Raw genomic sequence first — 21,932 nt, forward strand, 5'->3', positions numbered from 1 at the left:
AGCACTATTCTAACAAAACAAACAAACAGACAAAAAACATCTGCTTCATTTCAGTGTTCTTTTTCAGTTCAGTGTTCTGTGTACTAATGTTTTCTCCGTGGTGCGGCTGATCCATTGTATTCTTTGGCTTTTGAAAGCAGAGCATGTGGTCTTGTTTTCCTCTCAGGCTCAGTGACATGTGCTCCAGGGCTGTTCAGCTGCCCTGGCTCATACGCCTGTGTTCCGAAACGCTGGCTCTGTGATGGCGAGAGGGACTGTCCTGATGGGAGTGATGAACTTTCTGCAGCTGGCTGTGGTAAACTCTGTCTTTGAGTTATAAACATTGAATTGTTCATTGCAGTTATAAAATTTGTAATTTGATCCCAGAATTAAAAAAAATGCTTGTTTACACATCGTTGTTTTTGTATATAATTTTGGATTACATTGCATAAAACAACAGTTCATAGAAAATGAGACCCAGTAGACAGCCACTGCAAAACTATGTGCAAAGTAGTAGATAATGGGATGTTTTTGCACAAGTGCAGCCTTCTCTAAATGCTGGCGTCTGGATTGCATCCCACATATTGGTACTGTTCCGTTCATCTTAATCTTCATTATTTCTACTTTGATTTAAGCCTAACAAACAATGGAAAAACAATTAGAAACCAGAGAGACCACTAAATTACCATAATGCTTACTAATGTTGATGTTACACACATTCTGCATGGTAAGTTTAGAAAAAAAAAGTTTATCCTTTGACTAGCACTTGAACCCACTCCTCTTTTTTGAATTAGCACCCAACAACACATGTGATGACAACTCATTTCGCTGCCACAACAAAGCCTGTATCCCCCAGCGATTTGTCTGCGATCATGATGACGACTGTGGAGATGGATCTGATGAGTCAGTTGAATGTGGCAAGTAGATTTATCTTGCTCTTGTTCTTAATATTCACCTGTATATGAAATATGCCTACCAACATTCTCCATGGTAAAGTATCAAGTATTAAAAGCAGTCAAACATCTAGAGCTGAGGAAAACAAAACTAAATGAATGGAGGGCCAGGTTTTATATAGTTACTGTGTTCTTTATACCTTAGTCTTCCATGCAAAATTATGAGATAGAAAAACATTTTTTGGATGATGGAATGATTAGCTATATAAAGGATTTATATAGTTTATATTGATAAATGTTCTTGTCATTTAAGCTTTTTTTTATTTTAATTTATCATGATACTGGTAATCTTACAGACACTCAGATGTCATTTGGGTCATTTTGGTGTCTCAACTGGAGGAAATTTTCCATTGCTACCTTGATTTGTATATTTGGAATATTGGCTAATACTGAAAATAATTAAGCAACATTTCTAAACTTCTTTTCAAATGTTTAAACCCTGAATTTCAGTTTAAAAACTATATTTTACAGTTTTAATTTAGTTTTAATTTTACAGATTGCATCAGGTTGTGTCTTCATATCAAAGCAGCAATTGGCATCGTTGTACACCCTGATTGCTTGATTTGTTGATAAATGATGGTTTGATAAGGATGTTTTGTTGTAATATGAATACTTAAAAAGGTTGTCTTGTGCATTCTTATTTTACTGTATCTGCTATTAATTCTGCTAAAGTTCCACCACAAACTAAAGAACCCATGTCACTGATGAAAAATCTGTCTCCTCAGTATATCGCCCCTGTGGATCTGAAGAGTTTCGCTGCAGGGACGGTCGCTGTCTTCTCAGCTCTCAGTGGGAGTGTGACGGCCACGCAGACTGCCCCGATCTCTCTGATGAACTGCCTCTGAACCTCAAATGTCTGGCTGCAGGTAAAACTGCTGTTTGGCTCTCAGGTGGAATCTCTTCATCAGTATCACCAGTAGCACCTCTTTCCCATAAAACTAGCAGTGGCAGAAACAAATGACGCTACAACCAGGAGAGTTTTCCTGAAAGGAATTAATGTGTCGGGATGTAGTGTTAGGTCAAAAATGTTATTCTTTGCTGAGGAAATACAGGGTCTTGTACCAGTGACAGACATGTCTTGCTCTTTTCAGGAAGCTTGTGTAATGGCTCCTTCTTCATGTGCTCCAATGGACGTTGTATTTCTGAGGGGAATCTCTGTGATGGGAGAGATGATTGTGGCGACCGCTCAGATGAGAGGAACTGTAATGTAAATGAATGTTTGAACCGCCGAGTCAGTGGATGCACACAGGACTGCCAAGATCTTCCTGTAGGATACAAGGTAAGTGACCAGTGACCCAGTCACGGTTCAGGTGCATTAAAGTGCATTTCCCCACAGAATCACTTGCTGGTTACAGTAAATTCCTAAAGCCTAAGCCATCGAGTTAAAGGTAGAACCAAGCTACAGTAAAAGTGCAGATGGAAAGATAACTACTGGAAAATTAGCAAGTTAGAGAAACAAACTATAATCCAGTCACTGTGGATTGGTGCTAAAACAAACACCCTTTCACATGCAAACACAGTGAGCCTACTGCACAGTCAGTGTTCATCTCTAAATATGATTCACAGACATGCATCCTACTTCAGACGGTGTCCCTTGCATAATAATATTCAAGAATATTTCTACAGTGAAACACTGGTATTGAAAGGGTTTACAGTTTTAAGCATTAACATTAATGCTTTATCTGTGTGTATTTTGTATGCATTTTAATGTTTTATATATTTGTGTGCATTGTGTTAAGCACTTTGAATTGCCTTTGTGTATGAAAATGTGCTATTTAAATGAACACCTTGCTTAGCATCATTTCCAGTTCAGTAGCAGGCACAGTGTGGAGCTCATATCAGTAATAATGTTGACATGAATGATTAATTGCCAATAATGAATCAAGCTTAACTGTGCACATCACTAAACAGATAAAGATGGGTGGGGGCATACATATCTTTAGTCTCTCACTTTGTAAATAACCTTGAACACTGTAAGCAGACTCTATGCCAATAACTGCCCGAGTGTCCTGACTGTGTCGGGTGATTGTGCCACACGTGTAACATGTGATGTTAGGTCAAGGGTACATCCACTGAACTGTTGTGTTAGCCATCCCTGTTGTCAGTCTGTGGTCATTTCTGCCTTCATCCTTGGATTTTCCTCTCCTGTTCTTCCACAAATGGTGTTCTTTAAATCACATATAAACCAAGTCTCTAGTACTGCCTTCTTTCACTTGCACAATATTGCCAAAATCAGGAACATCCTGTTTCAAAGTGATGCTGAAAACCAGCCCATGTAACTCTTTACTATCAGGATGTCCCAATAATTCCCTAAAAAGCCTCCAGTTAATTCAAAATGCTGCAGCCAGAGTACTGACAGGAACTAGCAAGAGAGATCATATTTCTCCCATATTAGCTTCTCTCCACTGGCTCCCTGTAAAATCCAGAATAGAATTTAAAATCCTTCTCCTAACATACAAAGCCCTCAATGACAAGGTTCCATCATATCTTAAAGACCTCGTAGAGCCTTATCATCCTAACAGAGCACTTCGCTCTCAGAGTGCAGGTCTACCTGTGGTTCCTAGAGTCCACAGAAGTAGAATGGGAGACAGAACCTTTAGTTACCAAGCTCCTGTCCTGTGGAATCAGCTCCCAGTCTCTGTTTGGGAGGCAGACACTCTCTCTACCTTTAAGATTAGAGTTAAGAGAGTTATTATTTGATAAAGCTTATAATTAGGGCTGGATCAGGTGACCCTGAGCCTTCCCTTAGTTATGCTCCTATAGGCCTAGGCTGCTGGGGGTCCCCCTTAATGCTCTGAGCTCCTCTCCTCTCTCTCCATTTTATTTTTATATGCCACCATTACATGTCATTAACTTTGTGTGTCCTCTCTCTCTCCCTGTACCTTTCTGCAGGTTGCCCTGGCTCTGGAGATATATGTTTCTGATGAGCAGTCACCGGCTGCATCAACCTGTCCAGTGCTTCATTGTTTGTCATGTCTTGTGGCTTTTCTTTCTTTTCTCTCTCTCTCCTCTCTCCACTCACCCCAACTGGTCGAGGCGGATGGCCACCCAACAATAACCAGGGTCTGTCGGAGGTTTTTCCGTTAAATGAAGTTTTTCCTTCCCTACTGTCACCAAGAGCTCAAGGGGGATTTGTTGGGTTTTTCTCAATAATGATAATAATAATAATAAGGCCTAGACATTATTATGTAAAATCTCCTGAGATGGGGGACTTCTTCCTCATCTTTTCTCCTTAGATTGTCTGGAGGAACCCTTGACAGACTGCGGTTTCCTGTTCCTGTGGTAACCGTTCTCACGTCCTTTTTTCTGTGCCTGCACTGTGTTGTGCTTGCTTTCAGATTGTTTAGGAACTAAACTCACAATTTTCTAGGTTTATCTGAATTTTTTTGAGTGACGACATACGCCTGCACTACTTAAGCACCTCTGTTACAGAATTTTTTTGCTAATTACCAAATTTAACTTGCTACTTTAGGTCGACTACCTTAGAAGCTAGCTAAGCTAGTAGCTTATGGAGATAAAATACATTTTTGATAGTATTTTATCTCCATAGTAGCTTAGTTGAGAGCAATGGCGTCTCCTTCTTTCTCTTGCTTGAATCCACAGAAGTAGAATGGGAGGCAGAGCCTTTAGCTGTCTAGCTCCTCTCCTATGGAACCAGCTCCCAGTCTCAGTTTGGGAGGCAGACACCCTCTCTACCTAAAAGAATAGACTTAAGACGTTCCTTTTTGATAAAGCTTATAATTAGGGCTGGCTCAGGTGACCCTGAGCTTTCCCTTAGTTAATCTGCTATAGGCCTAGTCTTCAGGGGTCCTCCCATGATGCTCTGAGCTCTTCTCCTCTCTCTCCATGCATCTATATGCCACCATTACATGTCATTAACTGTGTCTCCTCTCTCCCATAGTGTGTCCTCTCTGTCTCTCTCCCTGTACCTTTCTGCAGATAGCTCTGGCTCTGGAGCTCTGCGTTTCTGATGAGCAGTCAGCGGCCACATCATCCTGACCAGTGTTTGATTGTTTGCTGCTGTTTGTTGTGTCGTGTTGCTTTTCTTCTTTTTTGTCTCTCCTCTATCCACTCACCCCAACCGGTCGAGGCAGAAGGCTGCCCACCAAGAGCCGGGGTCTGTCGGAGGTTTCTTCCGTTAAAGGGAGTTTTTCCTCCCCACTGTCGCCAAGAGCTTGCTCAAGGGGGATTTGTTGGGTTTTCCTCTGTAATAATAGTGATAATAGTAAGGTCTAAACTTTACTTAGTAAAGTGTCCAGAGATGACTTTTGTTGTGATTTGGTGCTATACAAATAAAATTTGATTTGATTTGATGACTTTTGTTTTGTTGTGATTTGGTGGTGCTATACAAATAAAACTGAAGTGTCTGAAAGCACAGAAAACCACGTTTCCCTGTCATGATAGGGGTAGAGCTGGCCAGAGAGCACATCAGCACATCAAACCCTTAGCTCGTCCATTTGTGGGCTGAACAGGGAGATCAGCAGAAAGGCCCTCAAGGTTATAACTTTGGATAAGAAAAGGATTTGCAGTAGGTTCAGAGCAGCTGATACAAGCACTTTATTTAGTTTTGGGAGACCCTGGTCACTGAAGTGTGATGGAACTTTTGAGCCTTGGTACAGTATGTCTGTATCACGGCTTTAATGTCATCTTATACATTTGGATGGTAGGCTTTGATGCATGTTCGTTGCATCATATCATTTCATTTCTCAGTGGCATTACTTTGAGGAAAAGGTAGTGGGTAGTCTGAATTGTGTTGTCTGTTACTGCAGACAGGAACAGATGCAGCATGTTTAAGTGCACTGCTTTTATAACACAGCCACAATTAAGTATTGTCTAAAGTGTTTTCAGACATTTCTCAGTCTGTTATAACTTCAAACTCAAATGATTTGTTTTCTAATTCACTTTCAAAGCTAAGTGGGAGTGTGGGTGTCCTGACAGCTAAATTGTGGCTCTTGTCTTGGATTTCCTGCATTTATGATCACAGCTCTACCATTTTAGTGTTTTTCATTTGTATATTTTTTTTATGATCAGTGTAAATGCTGGCCTGGATTCCACCTGAAGGACGATGGGAAGACTTGTGTGGATATAGATGAATGCTCCACTACCCTTCCTTGTAGCCAGCGCTGCATCAACACTTATGGCTCCTACAAGTGTCTGTGTGTCGATGGCTATGAAGCCTCAGAGCGCAATCCTAATACATGCAAGGCTTTGTCAGGTCAGCCTGATTTTGATTTTGCAGCTTGCAGAATTTCCATGCCTAAGTTTAAGTCCCACTTCTTATACCACATGTTTCTCTGTTCAGCTGAAGAACCCTTTCTCATTATGGCGGACCACCATGAGATCCGGAAGCTGAGTGTGGATGGCTCAAATTACACCATCTTGAAACAGGTAAGTGACACCTGCATCACTGTGGAACTGTGTAAAATATTTACATGAAAGAGAATTAGTGGTCACTATTGTTAGATCAACTTTCTGTTCAGAGCCACCAACAAACTGTCAATTAAATGACCATCTTGCCCTTTTTTGTGTGTAATTTGAACCACTCAGTTGCCTCTTGTACCCAACTATACACTATATGGAAGAAATATGGGTTTAAATGGGTGTCAATTAAAACTTTAAAGCACAAATATTAGTGACAGTGTAATACTGAGCGTCCATATGAATGCTCTCCCATTCTTTGGCACATTTAATTGTGTATTATTGACCATTATGTTCACCTATGGAACAGTATGGAGGAACCAGAGACCACTGAAAAATAGTGTTACCACAAACTGAACTGTGACTCATTGTTTTGTGCTACAGAAATGGGGAATCATTTTGAGAAAGAATGACCATTTGACAGTCCTTTCTAGAACTGACAAGCACCTCATTCAGCTGTACTTTCATGAATGATGCACAGACAACCTATTTTCATTGAAAATCTTGTATTACCTGAATAAAAGACGTTCGACATTACTGAGTATACAGTAAGTCTGTGTGATGATGAGTGCTCTCAGTGGTAATTCTCAAAAACTAGTTTTCAGTTCTACCCCACACCACATGGGTAAAGAAACTGGACATTTTGATCGGTTAAAGCTACTGTATCTGAATTATTCCTAGGGCTTCTCACAGCTGCTCCAGGGAAAGTGTGAATCTGACTATTGTTTATCAACCTACAGGGCCCCTCCTATGGTCATGTTAACCCCTTGACTCGGTGCACTCTGCTCTCAGGGGTCTCTTGCTATAGTACAAGTCACTTTAATCTCTGCATTTAGCAGCAGCTGACTCACATCACTTGACTGGACCATTACATACCCTGTTCAGTCTATGTTTCTAACATTATGTAGATTTCAACTGAACTAATCATTTTCTTTACATATTGGTTTTGCCGTGAACATTGTGTTCCCACTACAATCACAACTGATGCACAATATTATTGTATCACTCCAACACACTGTAAAATCAATTTGTGTTTTAGAGCGGTTTTATTCTCCTACATAGTTGAAATGTTTGCAGTGTGGTGAATGAGAGCTGATACTGTACATCAGGTTCTGGTTCTTATAGGAGTGCAATTACATGGCATAACTTTCCTTCATTAAGAGTATGCAAGGCTGTCAGGCAGAAATCAGCAAATTCAGGTTATAGAATGTCCTTTTATAAATTAGTGTAACAACTGTATTGATGAGAAATGACTGTATGCCAGAGTAAGTTGGTAAGTTTTAACATATTGCCACCAAAATAGATTGGTGGTCGGTTGTTACAGAAGTGTCCCCCATTTTAAAGTTGTGCTCAGTTTGGTTACAAGAACTGAGTTGTTTGCACACTGAGTTAGCAGTGGTGACTGCATCCATGGCCCTTACTGTCAGGCATATCTTGTTTTAGGGGAAAAAAGTAGTGAAACAAGAAATCAATGGCCTGTCAGTATGGGTGCTTGTGCTGCCTACTTGTATACTATTTACGTTATTGTCTTTTTAAACTTTTTTATTTTTTAGAATGTATTGTTATGAGATTTTGGTTCGTTTTGTAGCTGTTTGGTTTCTACACTGTCTACAGGGAAAATTAGTAGTAGAGGGAGCTCTGGATCTGGAGGCACTGATAAAAGCGGCATGCGGGTTTCATGTCTACGGCTGATGTTTGGAGTGTAGAAAGGTTCCCCCAGGACGCTTTGGCGCCTGTCTGTGAGGGTGTTGATGATCTGATGAAGACGTCTCATTTCGCCTGTCAGATTATCTGACACCTTTTCTCAGCACCTGCAGTGTGAGACAGCAGGATGGGGGCACTTGTTGGGAAAGCAGCTCTGTCTGACTGACAATGGGCTCCTGTGAGCATGATAGAGAAGGAAGTATCTCGCTCTTCTGCTTTGATATGGCCTTGACTTGATCCTTGCTGGTTTTTCAATGGCTTGTGTAGCTGAAAGCATTGGAAACTATCAGAAAACCATAGTACATTGCAGATACACTGAGCTTATTCTTATATATTTCTTATCCTACTGGTATTTCTGTTACAGATTAATTCAAGTTAAACACTATTAACAGTGTTGGAGTTGTTGCATGTTAAAATAAACATTTTTATTTTCCTAAAATGTATTAAAATCGTATTCATTCAACTTTATTTCCTGGATCTGCTGTAAAGAGGAAATTAGCAAGGCATTTTAAAACCCCTTACTCTATAGACCTGCATATTAACATGATTTTAGGAACAATATTGAGTGGAATTACTCACTGTTAGCTGTTGATTACCTCAGCTGCAGCTGAAAATGCCCTCTAATTACTTTTTCACCCTTACAGGGAATTCAAGGCCAAAATGACATTTTGATATATCTTGTGTTCTCGCTCCTCTGTATCATCAGGGCCTCAACAACATCATCCACATAGACTTTGACTACAAGAAGGAATTTATCTATTGGGTGGACTCAACCAGGCCAAGCGGTCGAAAGATCAACAGAATGCGCCTCAATGGAAGTGACCTCAAGGTACCACAAGATTTAGTTAGTGTGACTGCGTGCCATATGGTGCCTTTTGCCATTTTACACGAGATTCATTGCCTTTACTTCACTTGCTTCCTCTCTAGTATTTATTAATTTTCATTTCCATTGAGCTGCTTTTTTTACCAATTCATGTAAATTATCAGGGTGCATTCAACAACTTTTTTTATTCTTTGAAGATTAATTGTCTGTATAAGATTGGAAAGCCAAGTATATTGCTTAATTGGCTTAGTATCACCGCTCTGTTGATGATGGACGCCCTTTAACCTTTTATATAGTCAATATAATGGATTTCTTCTGTTAACAGACTGATGACACTTCACACCAACAAATATATGTTAGTAGTAATGGAAATATCACCAATGGCTTTCAGTTAAATTTAACAAGCATAATTACCTAATGGCGCACGCTGGTGTAATGACTAAGGTTGGCCTGGGTCATGGGATCAGAGCTCTGATATTGGAGACACTGGGATTTCAGCAGAACACCTGCTGGGCCCCCGTTCCACATCTCATTAGCATTAGTATGTGGGGGCATTAGGCTTATTCAGCTCAATTACTTCCATAGTCTCTGTCTGAGGTTCTGCCACAGTTTTGCAAAAGGACAAACTGTCTGAGACATAGATCAGGGGAGCTTCTCACATTGGGTTAATTAAAAGACTCACTGATAATGCAATATTATTAGTAGAGGCCTTCCATGTGAGGAAGAAAAAAAACTGGAGAGTATTTCTTTGGATTTTTTTTCTACCAAAGCAGAATTTCATTTGACCAAAGTAGAGATTAACTGAATACTATGGTTTCATTAAAACAATGTATGTCCATTATAGATTTGGGCTTTTATTTTGTTAATTTAATCTGGTTTAAGAGCAAATGTTGCTGGACCGTGCTCTGTGGCTTGACATTTTTACCCCTTTTTAGGTTCTGGCTACGTAGTTGATGTTACAATTGATTGTTGCATTTGATAGAAACCATTCACTGTGACATCAGTGACTGCTTTATCCCACAAAGTGAAATAGAGCAGCAGTTTCCTGTCTTATGTAATTGAGTTCCTTTTCAGCATTCAAAGATAAATTTTTCTTTCCATGCCTGGTGCTCACCCATCATTAACCATTGTTTAAAAGCAGTCAGTTGCTAAAACAACAGAAGAGCATTGCTGCGTAAACACTTTAGATTTTCCAAATTAGAAAACACAAACTGTCCCAATAACTAGGAGAGTGTTTTGGGAAACATTTTATTTCTGTATGTGCATTTAACATTTTTTTTATACAGTTTGTCAGTGACTGCATACAGTAGATCAAACATACTCTGAATTTGTCTATCCATCCAGACCTTCAGTTTCACATGATCCTTTTGATAAATACAATAACATGATATAGAAAAAGTGAACTAGAACTATATACAACTATGACCCATATCACTACTGAGGGACAGCCTCCGCCTTGTCCAAGACTGTATATTTTCTTACAAATAATGAGAGAAAAGCATCAAAGTACATCATGTTTTTTTGTTTGTAAAAGGTGTTTTAGATAATTAGCATTAGTTAGATAATTATTTTCGTACTCATATCAGCCACAACTGTAGCTGTCATACAGCAGCTGGAATGATTTGTGGAGTCCATTTGCAGTCTATAATTTGAGAAATGCAACATGTGCACAGCTCAGATTGCGTTTCTTTAATTTGAGAAATGCAACATGTGCACAGGTCAGATTGTGTCGTTACCTTAATTAATTAGTCAAGTCTTTAGACACAGCTCCTCGATCTGACAAAACAAATGCATGAAATACTTTGTTTTTCTGCACGTCAGACTAGTTCATTCTTATCCACAGACCCATAGTGAAATTATTTGTATTAGATTTATCAGGAATCAACAGGATCCTGAGCTCCAGTAAAGATATCAGAACAGTTTTATCGTTGAACAAAAATCATTACATTGTTCAAAAAAAAAAAAAGTTCAGGTCAGTAATGATTATCCTGCAGTATGAAGACTAAAGCTAAAAAAAAAAAGAAAAGAAAGGAAAAGAAAAGGCCCCACTTATCACGAGTATGTTCATTTTAATTTGGGGGGCTAACTGACCTAGTGTGTAAAGAGACTGAAAACAACAGAAGAACTTGAATTTGATGTTTGTGGGACATAAAAATAGGCTCTGAGTGACACTTAGGTCTGCTTCTTATTTCCATCAGCGTTAAAATAACTTTCTGCTGCTTGAAAGAGGAAGACCTATTTCTTGTAGAGTACATGCAGCACATGTTGGTCAGTGGTTAACTAGTGAATAAATTCCATCTATTTCTTTCCTTTTTCCCATGCAGTAATTTAAAACACTTCGTAGATGTGCAAAAATTGATTTCCGTCTCCCTGCCTCACTAGATAGTCCACAGAACAGCAGTGCCCAGTGCCTTAGCAGTGGATTGGATTGGAAAAAATCTGTACTGGTGTGATGCAGAGAGGAAAACACTGGAAGTGTCCAAATCCAATGGCCTCTACCCTACCATCCTAATCAGTTCCAGCCTCAAGAACCCAACAGATCTAGCTCTGGATCCGCAGACAGGGTAAGCATATTATCATTACTGTAAAGCTCATAATGCTTATGTTTTTTCCTAGAGGGATTGATTTCACCACATAAGGGAGAACAGGGATGGAATTAAATTTTTCAGGTGCTTGTCTGGAAGCTGTTAGACCCAGCTGACGACTTCTATTATGTTTGCCTGCTGTAATACATAGCTCTGTGCTATACTTCTGACTAGGTATGTGTTCTGGGTAGACTGCTGTGAACCTCCTCACATTGGTCGTATTGGCATGGATGGCCAAGGGCAAATGGTTATCATTGACACAGAGATCTATAGCCCCACTGCTCTCACTATTGATTATACCAACAAGAGGCTCTACTGGGCAGACGACAACCACATCCTGTTTGCCAACATGGATGGCACCCAAAGACGCAAAGGTGAAACTGAGATATTGTCCATGTTAGAAGAATATTTTGAGAAGTACAGTTACTTATTTCCTTGCTTTTAGATGACAAGACTGTCACTAGGCCATACCGAGAGGGTCCTGGCTGCAGACAAGATTTGCACCCTGCCAACCTCACCTGGAAATTTTCAACTTTTTCCAGAGGTTGAGTTATGGGAAGATTTATTGTTAACTACCTGCTGAGGTCAGCAGTCTGCCATCTTGTCTGTAATTAGGTTCTCCTGTATCTGCCTGTTAAACATGAAGCTGGAGCCAGCAGCTGATTAGTTAGCTTATCACGGAGGCTCTAAATAACTGTAACTACCCCAAACTCTGGCTTTTAAATTGTGTTGTAAATGTCAAACTCTAATGGGCATAGTTAGACTGTGAGAATGATTGACAATGAATGTAACAGTGCTGCTTATGACACAAAATGTTGGAAATGATATTTAACATGTTAAACCACAGTTAACCTGATGAATTGATCTGTTGTCATTGTGACTGATCAGATGGTACCGCTGTAAATCTCTATAGAAATGTGTATCTTTATGTGCCGCTGTTGCCTAATAAGCCCTACGTTGGTTGCTACTTTGTTCACTTGAAGTTTGCCATGGCCATTTGTCCATCTACAGTGTCCTGCGATCACATCCAAGGGGTAATGGCACTAAGTTTGTTTGAGGACTTCATATACTGGACAGATGGGAAGTCAAAATCACTGCGTCGTGCTCACAAGACAACTGGTGTTCAAGGGATGGAGCTCCTCAACTCCTGGCAAGCCATCAAATCTATCAAGATCTACCACTCCCTGCGTCAGCCTGAAGGTACAAAGTCCATCTGGTGCTCATGTTCTTTCTGTTCTCCCATGCAGAGTGCTAGTTACCGGTCTCCATTATAGTTTTAAGTAGGAACCCATTTGTGTTATACAGTTTGAACTCAGTCATGTACGTCTGTCGTTCTCTACAGTACCCAAGCACCAGTGTCAGATTGCAAACGGAGGATGCAGCCACCTGTGTCTTCTGTCCCCTGGTGGGGAACACAAATGTGCCTGTCCCACCAATTTTTATTTGGCTGCTGACAACAAGACATGCCTCTCCAACTGCACCTCCAGTCAGGTCAGATACATTCATTTCCTTACCCTCTCACTTCTAAGTTTGGATTGCCCATGTTTTTGCTTTTCTATCCCGATCACTGCATTCTCCCTAAAGGCAAACTGCAAACTCTCATTTGCTTTCCTCTTCTGACATGTGCTGTAGGTCCTACAAAATGGTTGGGTATTGATTTTGACTTTAGCTTTGAAGAATGTTGAAGCTTAAATTCCGAGTCAAGCCATGCTGACCTCACACTGCTCTTTTTTTCCCCCCAATAATTCTGTGGTACTAATAGTTTCGCTGCGGGACAGATGAGTGCATCCCTTTCTGGTGGAAATGTGACACGGTGGATGACTGTGGTGATGGATCAGATGAACCCGGTGACTGCCGTGAGTAGCACGTTATTCCAAGGTTGATGAATGGTACTTCAGCCCCTCATATGGCTGAGCTCTGAGGGATGTCATAGCTGATACTGAAGGGACTTGTGCTGCTTCCCTTGCTGCTTATTTATTTTGACTTTTATGTCTTTTTTTTTACATTTAGTTACATTTAAAGTTACAGCATTTTATGGCTCCCATTTTTGTCTTTTTTACACAAGCTCTGCATAAATCAATTGTTATAGTTTCTCATTAAACTTTTACAGTGTATAATAGTTGTTATATTTAATTGTAGCATAGTTATAATTTACTTCTCAACAGCGGAGTTCAAATGCCAACCTGGGCGTTTTCAGTGCGGTACTGGCCTTTGTGCTCTTCCTCCCTTCATCTGTGATGGAGAGAATGACTGTGGTGACAACTCTGATGAAGCTAACTGTGGTAAGGATAAAAATACTACATTTCTAATTTTGGGTTTAGCTGATGATTGTGGTGAACTGTTGATTGGGTAAAACAAGCAATTTTAACATGTCACCTTAGGCTTTACTTTTGATGGATATGTTTTACAACTGTTTACCACTTTATAGACTAAATGATTAATGAGTAATTTGAAAAAAAAAGTTGGTAGTCTTGATGAATCAGTAATAAAATAATTTGTTGTTACAGCTCTTGTACGTTTTATATGTATTAGCCATGGGGGCTGTAGTAACAACTTTCTTAATACACCAAACATAAAATTCCTTATCACCTGTGTCACAGGATATTTTGCACAGGAAAGCACACTTGACACCAAATATTTATGGCAGTAAATGTAGATGTTAAATCTCTGCCAGCCAGTTGTGGTGTAGATTCTTGCGTTTCTTTGCACTTGCAGCATTTCTTATTGATTCCACTTTTCACTTCTTCTGCCTTCTTCTGCCCATGATCTTTCAGAGACATACATCTGTCTGTCAGGCCAGTTCAAGTGCACCAGGAAACAGAAGTGCATCCCTCTTAACCTTCGCTGCAATGGTCAGGATGACTGTGGCGACGGAGAGGATGAGACAGACTGTCGTAAGGCTCTGTGTTATTACTTTGACACTCGTTGTCTGAGAAATGGCTTTCTGAGCTCATATATCCCCATTTCGATCAGCCTGTCCCAAAAGTCCTACCAAAATGTCACTAGTTTATGGGTTTTGAAATTTTTGTTTCAAAGATATAATTTAGTTGAGTTGAAAGAGTTGTTTTTTGACTTAACTCATTTGTTTCTGTGCTTGGCCAGAATATGTGACACCATTAACATCAAAAGTTTTCTTTAAGTATTAAGGCAACTCTTGTTATGGTCGGTTCCTGTTCCCTCTGAAAAAGGATGAGATATTGAAATACACAAAGGAGAAGAACAGATTTTCTCTACCATGATGTAACTCATCAGAATATCACATATCACAATCAAGTCTTTCATACCACTGCATTTGTCTTGCATGAGATTGCAAGATGGGTGAGCGTGGGGGGCGGGAATGAAAGAGAAGAAAGTCAGGAGGGGGAAAAGAGACTTTAAAAAGAGCTTTAATTAAAGTGAAGCTAATTATTTTATTCCTTAGACTTCTGGCATGGTTGGATGTGGTTTTCAATGCGCTTTTGTAATAAACACTGCATCGCGGAAATTAAAATACTATCTGAAACAGTGTGAGGTCTTAAAACAAGCAACTACTGCAACCTTGTAATAATGTTCAGGTTATTTCTACCAAGACTAATTTCTTCCTGAAAGATGATTTGGAATACCTTCCTCCTTCCCACACACTGCCTGTCTCTCTGCCTGCAGCTGAAAGCACCTGCTCCCCAGACCAGTTCCAGTGCAAGGCCTCCATGCACTGTATCTCCAAACTCTGGGTTTGTGATGAAGACCCGGACTGTGCAGACGGGTCAGATGAGGCTAATTGCGGTGAGTTGTGGAAACCCACTTAACCATAAATCACACCGCTACACAAATGTGATTTAATAAGAATTCATTTTACACTTGGCTTCACTTTAGTCTGTCTCTGTACTTTTACTTGCTGCCTTTCTGTTTGTGCTGTTTGTGCCATGAAGGACAGCTGTCTCTATCATCTATAAGAGCCCAGTTTTACTAGCATTTTTAGCATTTGTCAGTCTTTAAACACTGGCTCCACACACACACGAACACGCCTAATCAAACTGACTTTCTTCTAAGTAACACAAGTTTTAGGTTAAAGCCAATTATTACTAGGGCAGGTAAACAACATTGTTAGGCTTTTTTCTTCTTCAATAGAGTGAAAAAAAAACTTCTGAGCAATCCCTCCAGGATTTTATTTACTTGACATAACTCTACAAAGAGCCAAAATGCAAGTCAAGACAATGCCACAATAAACACAAACCTCCTGAATTTTGACCAAATAAAAATAAGTGTTAGACCAACCTCACTGTCTAAAAACAAAATAAACTAGTTGAAACACTCTTCCTGCCCGCTACCAGTCATCAGAGATCAGATATCTGTGAAAGATGATGCAAGCTGTCAGCTGCTCCGTTGGCTGTACTGTGCATGCACTGTATTGCCTCTCTTATTTACGCCAGTTCCGTTTGTCTTTAAATAGTCTAGGACTCATCTACAAGAGGAGGGGTTATCATTTCTCTTTTAAGAATTGATCGCTTTCACTGAGCTTTTTACTTTGCTGTTGTGGTTTGAAAGCATGATCTGCTGTTCCACTTTAAGTCTTGTGTGAATAATAGGCACGGAGGAAAGTACAAAGTAGAAGTGTTTAATTGTTGCCATGTAGACTTGCACCTTGAGTTGCTGGCAGTCTGCTGTGAGAAAACGCCTCTAAACAAAATGAGATTTGATAGTCCCATCTTTTCACCACTGGGTGAGCTTATACTGTACAATACAAGTCTGATACGAGATTTAAGAAGTCACTGTTGCCACTGCCTGTAGAGTCATGTAGTCAAATCTCCTCACCATAAATGAGAGGATTTGTGTGAATGGATTCATATTGGAAGTGATGACACAAAGAAACACTGCAGCTCATACAACACTGTTAATCAGTTGCAGGCAAAAAAAACCCTTTTATCAGTTCAGTCATATTGTAAACTGGCCACTTTCTCTGCATAAGTATGTCAACCTTGAAAGCTTTTCAAGTGTATTTTTGCCTTTTGTCCCATCTTTCTGACCTTTGATTCAAGTTGGTCAAGCTGCCCAGCAGTTGTCAATTATCTTGATGAGCTGTCTGTCTCTAGGTAACATCTGGTGTGAAGACTGAGATCATTCATAAATCTACCATTGGAAAAACAGCAGTTCAAGGATTTCATTTAGTTTGTGCAGATTAAATGTTTATTAAATAATAAATGAAGAAAATGTTGCACAATGGGACAAGTGTGGGTGTGTCAGGGTCAGGTATTATTGCTTCATAGGTGTAAAATTGGAAAAATAAGGTTTATTGCACCATTGCAATTTTATTATTAAAAGAGCAGCCACCCTTAGGTTTGAAGCCTCACACCTCCTCTCACTACATTGCTTTGTAGTTTTATTTTTCATTTGGAGAGGTTGCTTTTCTGCTGCTGGTTTAATGTCAGTTAACTTGAGAATAACCTGATGTAATACTGAGTAAATGTTTGTCATTCACCGATATATGACTTTAGCCCCTCCAAGTGTGTTATCTGTAGTGTTGATCAGTGTCATCCAGTAATTCATCACCTAAAATGTTCACACCACTTCAGAGTGCATAAGACATACTATTATTTTGAAGTGTTTTATTTTCACTTTGAATGACCTCAGACTGCTTAAAGACGTTTTGCTTGTTAGTACTATAATGAGCCCAGACCCCCCTCTTTTTGAACATAAAAATACTCATTATGTAAAACAGCACAGTTCACATTGATGTACATCATATTATTTGATTATAATTACTGATCTGTCATGGTGTACATAGCATGTAATGTTTTTTTTTACTATCTTATATGCTTATAATTTCAATTACTGCTTAGTAATTGAAATTACTATTACTATTACTAAATTACTATTACAAATTGAAATTACAATTAGTAGCTTATGAATTTTACACCATCAATAGATAACCGCTGCTGAAACAATGCAATTTCCCAGATTGGGATTAATAAAGTATTTCTATCTATCTATCTATCTATCTATCTTGTGATTATACTGTATTTTGTTTTGTTAACCTCTTTCTGAAAAGTAACTAAAGTTTTTAAATAAATGTAGTGAGTAGAAAAGAAGTGAAAATACTCAAGTAAAGTACATATACTTACAGTAAGTGCAGTACTTGAGTAAATGTACTTAATTACTTTCCACCCCTGGCCTTGTATCCTCTGCTGCTGCAGCTTTCCTTCCCGATTCTCTCCTCCTGCTGTCATGTTGGCGAGAGATCCAGGCAGAATCTGCCACCCTCCTCTCTTGAAGCATCTATTCCCTAACTGATAGTATTATCACTGAACGTGTCTGCAAAGCTCTGACTTTTTTAAAAGGAAATTCTGACTTTAACTTGGAACTGCCATTCTCAAAAAGCATGGCTCTAGCAAGCATCAAAGTATCTGTTATTATTGACACAAATGCAGATACATGTATTTTGAATAATTCGAACCCTGCCCATCTTTCACACGCTAGACATATTTTTTCTTGGCTTATCTGGTTAAGGCGTAAACTACACCTTGTGTACAAGATGATTAAGGCTCATTAGAATATTTTTTCCTATTTCCTTGTCACCTTTTACAATTGAAAGATTTTCTAAGTGGTTCAGTTCACAACAAAATCTTGTCTTATTTGGTCTATAAAAAGTCACTCACTCACACACAGTAGTACTTATAGAATACAGTAATAATCAAATGAATAACAATAATGACACATAACTGTAATGATATTTAAACAGGTAACTAGCTTCTGTCACAGTCTGACAGAGATGGCATTTCGAACAGCGGGATCACACTGCTAGCATTTTCAGACACAGACAATGAATTGTTGTTTTTTTTTTGTAAGCATTTGTGTAGCGTTCTGAAATTTTCTTGAAGAAAGTTAACATTTGCCAACTTTCTTTCACAAATTCTGTTTATGATGATTACAAGTACAGTCAGGTATTTCATCTTATGGCATGTTAGCCTCTGGAGTGCATAATGTTTTGAACTCAGTGTCAGACTTTCATGGCGAAACCCTGAGGAAAGGATGATTGCACATAGAAAAATATGATCGCTAGCACACTATTAATATTCATGCTCTTTGAAGCCATTTTCATCTTTGTGTTTGTTTGCTCCTGATGAAAAAGATGAAAAGACCTGTGGACCTCACGAATTTCGCTGCGAGAATAACAACTGCATCCCAGACCACTGGAGGTGTGACAGCCAGAATGACTGTGGAGACAACTCAGATGAGGAGAACTGCAGTGAGTACCTGCCTCCTTCACTTCCTGTCAGCTCGGTTTGTTCATTTATATACACTGCTGACGTTCTGCACACACTTAGGCAGTCAGGGATTGGACTTGTCTGAAGACACCTGACTGCCCCTCCCACCACCACAGCCACCCTAACACTTCTCTGACAGACACACGCACCTACCCATATGTACGCACACACACACACACACACAAACACACTATCTGTAGTACACCCTGGATAATGTTTCCCACTATCGATTCAGCCAGGCTCAGCTCTCGCTTTCAAGCATACTTTTATTATCTGCGCTGTTTCTCTGACAATAATGTGAGGCTCAGACTCCTGAGCTCCTGATATCATATCATCTCTGCTATTTACCAAGCTCATATTCCCTTTTGTTTAGATATTTATTATCACTTTTAGAAGAAAACTTTTTTATTTACTTATAAAATACAGTAGTGCTGGTAACCCACCTTAGTGTATCTATCTATCTATCTATCTGTATGTATTCATATTTCACACATACTGTATTCTGGTTCTTGTGTAGGTGTGTGTGAGAGAGTATGAGTGGAAATTGTTTGCCTGTACCTCATATGAGTATATGCATGCCAACTGTGTGTTTATACATCATTTATGTGAATTATTAGATGCTTATTCCCTATACCTATTAATGTCACTTAAAATGCAAATAAAAGCCAGTCAAGTGTTGGATGGGAAAGAATTAAGCAGGTGGACCAGCAGACAGTGGAGAGGCTGCAAATCAGATTTTGCTGCAATGCCTGCTGGGAGTCTGTGTTGCATCACAACTCATAACACACAACCCTGCGTTAGCTAACAGTCCATGATAACAAAGGGAGGGCCCAGACAGTGGATCTGATGCAGCTGTTTAGCTGTGTCCTAATATTGTCCTCAGGGACTGACTTGTACTAAGTGGCAGATACAAGATTTTTAGCTTCAGAGAGTATGTTCCCTCCTTTCATTGTGAGAGCAGTAATGAATGTGTTTACATCCTGATTAGCTTTGCCAGATTTGTTCTACTTCTAATACAAAATTACATTAAAATTAGCTATGCAGTTGTCTTGCCAAGGCATTAGCATATGATTCTAAACACAGAACATTTGGCCTATAACTTCATCAGGGGATCTTTGTTGTTTGCGTATGATGTTGGAAAAAGGTACAGTTTGGCGTGATGTGTATTTTTGTGTTTTTCTCAACTCAGAGCCAGTCACCTGTAACCACAAGGATTTTGCCTGTGCTAACGGCGAATGCATCTCCTCCCGATTCCGCTGCGATGGGGACTATGACTGCTTGGATAATTCCGATGAGGCCAGTATTTGAAATACGTGTACCACTTACTTATACTGTAGATCAAAGAGGAAGGCAAGCCCATGTGAGCGCTGCTAGTGAGGCCCTGACATTAGAAAGACCCTAAATTAAGAATAAGCTAGCGTACACTTCAAAATAATTCCAAGAGAAGAACCCTCCAAAATCATACACCTACATTTCAGACTTTTCTCCTGTCTGGCATATTGGCTTTTGTCAGTATGAAAGGAAATCACTGATGTATTTTGTCACTTTGAGGTCAATATTGGTTAATATAAAAATGACAAGGCACAAAATGTAATTTTGTCAAGACAACACAAATATATAGATATGCTTAGAACTTATAAATTACAGTGTACACAGGCCAAATTATAGCATATATGTTTGGAAGGGGTCACTGGTTGATCTCTGGGACATGTCTGTTAGTAATGTGCCTGAGTTTGCAGCAAAGCCAAACCCAAACTGGGTTAGGAAAATGAAATTGAATGTGTATATTCACTTACAAAGAAAAAAAAAATCCCATTCAAGGCATAATTCAATGTGTTGGTCCAAATCTTGTCATGACTGCTATGTTCCAAAACAATGCTTGGCAGAAACCATCATTCTAATGAGTTATTATACCTTTGATTACATTAGTGTATGAGCTACCTCATTCTCATTTGCTTTTGGAAACACTTATCCCTCATGGCTTTCAGAGAAACAGAGACAGTCTGTTTGGTTTGTACAGTAAATATGCTTGAATATTTTCATTTATAAAGCTTCAAGTTGCCACTGTAATTTTGCAGTGTTGTAATATGTGAAGAAATGAACTTGTGCCTGTATCTAGCAGTGCATGCTGTAAAGAGATTTTTTTGCAGAACTCACATAAAAATGGCGCATCAGTGGTAATGATGCAGTGTGGTGCATAATTCAAGGACAATAGCTTGTTATTACAATTCATTCTTCTTGTTAATTTATTGCTCTGTTCAACAGTTGCAAAGTAATTTTTATATGTAAGCCCTCTCCATGCAAAGCAGCGCAACCCTAATTAACCCTTTATTATGTGTCTCCCCAGAGCCGGCTTTCTGATTCAGTGCAGTCAAATGCTATCAGGAGCAAAAGTCCCCTTTTAATTAGCTTTAGAACACACAGTGGTTATTACATTTATCTACGGTGGATAAACTGTGTATATTTTTATTGCTTGCAGGTTTGTAAATATTTAGAATATGTTTAGTTTTTATTTATTTACAGTATTTTTGATTTATTTTTAGTTTAAAATTTCCAAAAATATATATTGCATAATTGAAAGTATAATTATTATGTTTTTTTTATACAAATGTGGTTAATGGATAATGTCTGATTGTTTGTATTCACACTGAACTCAGTATGTTATGAACTTCTATGATGATTTGTTGGTCTATAGGAAAGTGCATGCTTTTATTCTTAATTCCAAGAACAAGAGCAAGGGTCTGAGGTGTTCAACAGCTATGAATTAAAAATCTCTCTGTTGTACGTTTTTACTGTATTTGTCTACAGAAAGACTGCGAGGCACACTGTGCAGATGACCAGTTTCGGTGTCACAACAATCTGTGCATTTCACTGAAGTGGCTGTGTGATGGCCAAGAAGATTGCAAGATGGGGGAAGATGAGAAAAACTGCCAGGGAACAGGTGCAAAACTTCATGTCTTCTGGTTTTTAGAGCAATGGTATATATAAAAAAATTCCCCACTCGCCCCCACTTTGGGGCGGTCTTGTATTCCTTCCTTCAAGTTCGGGTCCTCTACCAGAGGCCTGGGAGCTTGAGGGTCCTGTGCAGTATCTTAGCTGTTCCTAGGACTGCACTCTTCTGGACAGAGATCTCAGATGTTGTTCCTGGGTTCCTGGGCCCAGGCAGGATATTCACCGTGCCCTGACCGGGGATCAACCCCCAGTTGTTGTTCATATATATATATATATA

At 39.3% G+C, this 21,932-nt stretch overlaps 1 protein-coding gene across 1 annotated transcript in view; it reads left to right on the top strand.

The window, feature by feature from the left end:
• The window catches only part of LOC109957083 (low-density lipoprotein receptor-related protein 1B-like), a 258,584-nt gene that overhangs the window by 201,324 nt on the left and 35,328 nt on the right, over positions 1 to 21,932 (top strand). Inside the window, 18 exon segments of the mRNA XM_020594679.1 lie at positions 167 to 295; positions 774 to 896; positions 1,658 to 1,798; positions 2,024 to 2,211; positions 5,964 to 6,147; positions 6,235 to 6,320; positions 8,761 to 8,883; positions 11,260 to 11,441; positions 11,637 to 11,836; positions 12,474 to 12,662; positions 12,805 to 12,953; positions 13,225 to 13,318; positions 13,628 to 13,744; positions 14,237 to 14,356; positions 15,105 to 15,224; positions 18,568 to 18,684; positions 19,893 to 19,999; positions 21,512 to 21,644. Of these exon segments, the coding sequence (XP_020450335.1) occupies positions 167 to 295; positions 774 to 896; positions 1,658 to 1,798; positions 2,024 to 2,211; positions 5,964 to 6,147; positions 6,235 to 6,320; positions 8,761 to 8,883; positions 11,260 to 11,441; positions 11,637 to 11,836; positions 12,474 to 12,662; positions 12,805 to 12,953; positions 13,225 to 13,318; positions 13,628 to 13,744; positions 14,237 to 14,356; positions 15,105 to 15,224; positions 18,568 to 18,684; positions 19,893 to 19,999; positions 21,512 to 21,644 (2,502 nt within the window).

Source organism: Monopterus albus, unplaced genomic scaffold, assembly GCF_001952655.1.
Source record: "Monopterus albus unplaced genomic scaffold, M_albus_1.0 scaffold24.1, whole genome shotgun sequence".
Taxonomy (NCBI): domain Eukaryota; kingdom Metazoa; phylum Chordata; class Actinopteri; order Synbranchiformes; family Synbranchidae; genus Monopterus; species Monopterus albus.